This window comes from Melitaea cinxia, chromosome 13 (assembly GCF_905220565.1).
Source record: "Melitaea cinxia chromosome 13, ilMelCinx1.1, whole genome shotgun sequence".
In the NCBI taxonomy this organism is placed as follows: Eukaryota; Metazoa; Arthropoda; class Insecta; order Lepidoptera; family Nymphalidae; genus Melitaea; species Melitaea cinxia.
Genome location: NC_059406.1, coordinates 14,085,879 through 14,089,734, shown reverse-complemented (window position 1 = coordinate 14,089,734; position 3,856 = coordinate 14,085,879). Strand labels below are relative to the sequence as shown.

Here is a 3,856-nt window from a genome sequence, read left to right as displayed (position 1 = left end):
ACGATATCGTCACAAAAAGCAAAAAAGTGAGGATAGAACATGAACAGTTTTTAACATTATTTTAAAGAAAACTTTATTATGTCCACACATAAACTGCCAAAACAAATACAAGAGTTTTTGTATTACGGTATCCGTATTTGTTAAAGGTCGTATATTCGTAGAGGAGTTACTAGGAGCGAAATAATATACGTACATAAATACACGCATGCAAAACAAACAAGCGCGAATTTATGGTATTCATTGCGATCCACCGCCCAGCAGGCTAAAAATAGCATCACAAAGTATACACAACCAATTTACAGCGGCAGCCTTCTACGTAGCTTTTTCATAGAATGCAAAGCAGTTGTGGACACAGAGAGTTAATTTTTCTTTTATGTACACAATTGTATCAACTTGTTCTATATTAAGATTATTCTTATGTTCATTATTATTCTTATATTCATTATTATTCTTATATTCATTATTATTCTTATGTTCATTATTATGTTCCCTGGTTAAATATAGTATAAAATGGAGTCATGCAGTCTTGTCAAATAGCTAGGCTGATGCCAAATTCTGCTTGCATTAAGGTTTCGTATACATGAACCAAACTATTATTTGAACCAAACTGAAACTTCCTATGTACATTCTACTGCCGTGAAAGTATCCCATCTACATACAAAAAGCTTTGAAACTTAATCACCACAATTCTCCATTTCAATTCAGTAGATAAATTATTATCCACCTAAAGTACGCATTACTGAATAATCCGAATTGTGCAGTAATCCTGCTTTCTACTCCGGTGGTCGTCAGTTCAATTACCGCCCAGAATCTGGGTGTAATGTATGTATTTACATGTTTCAAAAAAAAAATGTCTATATCAACAGATAATAACCTAACACAGGCACTAAGTTGCATATCTAAGGGACAGTGGATCGTGTGTATATATATTAAATACATTATAGTATATAGGTAATAATCAGCTGTTCACAATTACAAACACAACTGACTTCACCTCCAAAATAACTTTTTTTTTCTTATAATAGTATAGTAGGTACAATATCTAAGTGTAGGGAAGTTGTTATGAGTAGTGGGTATTCGTGCATTCTGGATCAACCTTCGGTTGATGATCCAGAATACACGAATACGACATGGCTTCTCGCCTAAAAAAAAAAAAAAAAAAAAAAAAAAAAAAAAAAAAAAAAAAAAAAAAAAAAAAAAAAAAAAGGTTTTGGGGTCATCTAAATCGATTGCACTCATCCGTTTTGTGCTAACTCTAACGGTTCGCAACTTAGGTTTCTAAATTTGCAAACTCCACTACCCTTAATTACTATGCAATTACCTTAATTACTATACAATTACTAACTATCATTAACGACCATTACGCTTCTCTTACCAAACTACATTCCTTTGACGTCTTATTGACAATATTAAAGCGGAGGTTTACAATAAAACTTTGCTTCAATTTCTGTTCAAAACATTATTTATTTCCAAGTAATCTTTAAGTTACATTTTTAATCTCTCATAAAATAAGATTTGAACATAATACTTAATAACATATCATTTTTAAGTGTATCGCTGTCAAATTCATTTTGAAACTCTGTCAATGACTTCTTATTAAACTTATACAGTAAGTACATTAAGCAGTACTCGCCACACACTGAACTCCAATCATTTTGTATCCTACTATTATTAAAATGCCATTTCCTTGCATTTCTATTCAAAAACATTTTATGCATCCCCATAGGCAAGCGGCCATACGTATCAAAATATTCACCAACACCATTACTGTCTATGTGGATGGCTACCCAGTGAGATCCTGGTTTTGAGTCCGGGTCCAAATTGCTTATAAGGTATGTGGGAGCCGTCACATACATTGGTAATCGATTCGCAGCATACACATTATTTTGTAAGCTTGGATGAATCTTTTTTAAGTATGATTGTATTTGTAAAGTATTCATAATTATTTAAAAGAAGACTTATTCATTCGCTCTATCATACACAAGTGGAATAAATAAGCTAGACCTTCTTATTTAACATGCAATTGACAGGGTTTTTAAAATAAAATGAAAGAAAACTTAAAAATAATCATTTACTTACACAATAACACATATTACAGAGTGAGAACTTAATAATACTTAGAAAGGAAATACAATATTCATTCTCTTAGCTACTATAGTCAACGGTTACATTACGATTTTTATCTATTTCAATGACATTATCAAATTCTGCATAAACAACGCAATTGATCGTTTGAGTCAGAGCAGATTTAAAGCGAACTTCTAATCTAACACTACCATGTCTAATTAGATTCCAATGACTAGATGAATTGGCTGATAAATCAGGTGTGAGATCAAATGCTAGCAAACAATAACCTTTTGAATACTTATCGTGAGATATCCCATTACCTTCGTTAAGAAAATGTATCCCTGTTCCTGAGAATAATGTATGATAGGTTGCAGTGAAAATATTATTACCAAAAGATGGTTGTAAAGCTTTTGAAGGTATTTGCTGACCATCAATATATAAACAAAAGGAATTCATTTTATAGTTCTCAAAATTAAACGGATTTTTAGACAAACAACCATTAAATGCTGCATTACTTACAAATCCAACTATACATCTCTTAGGTACTTGACCCAAAAAGATATTGTCTAATGTCTTACCCTGGACCCCTGACGGTATCGTTAGAACTTTTACTTCAGCTCGAGTTATGGGATATTTTGCAGTTGTGGTGGCTAAGACTTTTTGATGGGCAAGTAAGACAGAGGGGTTAATTTTTGTCCTTCTAACAAGGAGAGTCGCATCTGTAATGTTTATTTTGTATTTAACATCGTCTGTTGGAGCCATCAGGTTAAATGTTTCACGTGATCTCACCAATTTAATACTCATCTCAACGCCATTAATTAAAAATTTTTCTTGATTGAATATGTCACCATGAAGATGTCCTATCATTTCAACTTCCTTACTTTCTGAAACTAATTGCTGTCTTTTAGTAAAACCTGAATTTTTTTCTTCGGTTGAATCCATTTTACCAGCTGTATCTTCATACCAAAGGCTACACGTTAAATGAGATTGTTTTGCCTCAGATGAATAATTCAAAAGAGTTTCAATGTAAGCTCGATAAGCATATGTATTGTTTGGAGGTGAAACTAATTTTTGGTTTAAATAAACATCGAGTTGAGTAAAAACTGAATGAAGCCAATTGTTTACAGGTGCTACAACAGTTGAAGCAGCCAGTTTTGAAGAATCCTCATTTAATATTTTTGCTTTTAATTGAATCAGTGTATGAGATAAGTCTATATAGTCATCACCAGTTCCAGGGACTTGAAATTCTATAGGACCATCGTCAGCTAAAGATGATATTGGTTTATATTGCACCCACATTCCACTTTCTATGCTTGTTTGTGTTGATGGTAAAGCAAACAAATCTAATTCAGATTTTATACATTCACAAGAGTGACTATGTAAGAAAGACATTGTTTTACAATTTATGTAAATATATCTCCTTGATATTGACGAGTTGATTTTCTTTTCTTAACACCTTTTCCTTTACCGTTCGATGAAGGAATGACCGTCCCAAGACATTTTCTTTTAGTTATATAGCCTGTACCAGACATGTTTAATTTATCAATTTTTTTATCAGCTCTTCTTTTCAAATTTGAACTAATTTCCTTAAGCCGTGACTTTATTGATTCATCCATGGGTCGTGCTCTTGTCATATCAGAGAGAATTCCAACACCTGCGCTCAAAGCTTCCTTTCCTATGGCTTTAGCACCGCTTGAAAGCAAAGGTAAAACAGATCGAAATAACCCTCCCAAAAAGTTCCCAATGCCATGACCACGTTGATAAGGAACTCCTTTGTATATGACTCCTA

At 32.7% G+C, this 3,856-nt stretch overlaps 1 protein-coding gene across 1 annotated transcript; it reads right to left on the bottom strand.

Annotated features, from left to right (window-relative positions):
- Positions 1–2,145: 2,145 nt before the first annotated feature.
- LOC123658925 (uncharacterized protein F54H12.2-like) lies at positions 2,146–3,459 on the bottom strand. The gene has a single exon (XM_045594216.1). The coding sequence runs from the start codon at positions 3,457–3,459 to the stop codon at positions 2,146–2,148; it is 1,314 nt and encodes a 437-aa protein (XP_045450172.1).
- Between the last annotated feature and the right edge of the window lie 397 nt (positions 3,460–3,856).

Coding starts and splice junctions, on each gene's coding strand:
- LOC123658925 (XM_045594216.1), bottom strand. CDS start 3,459: ATGTCTTTCTTACATAGTCACTCTTGTGAATGTATAAAATCTGAATTA.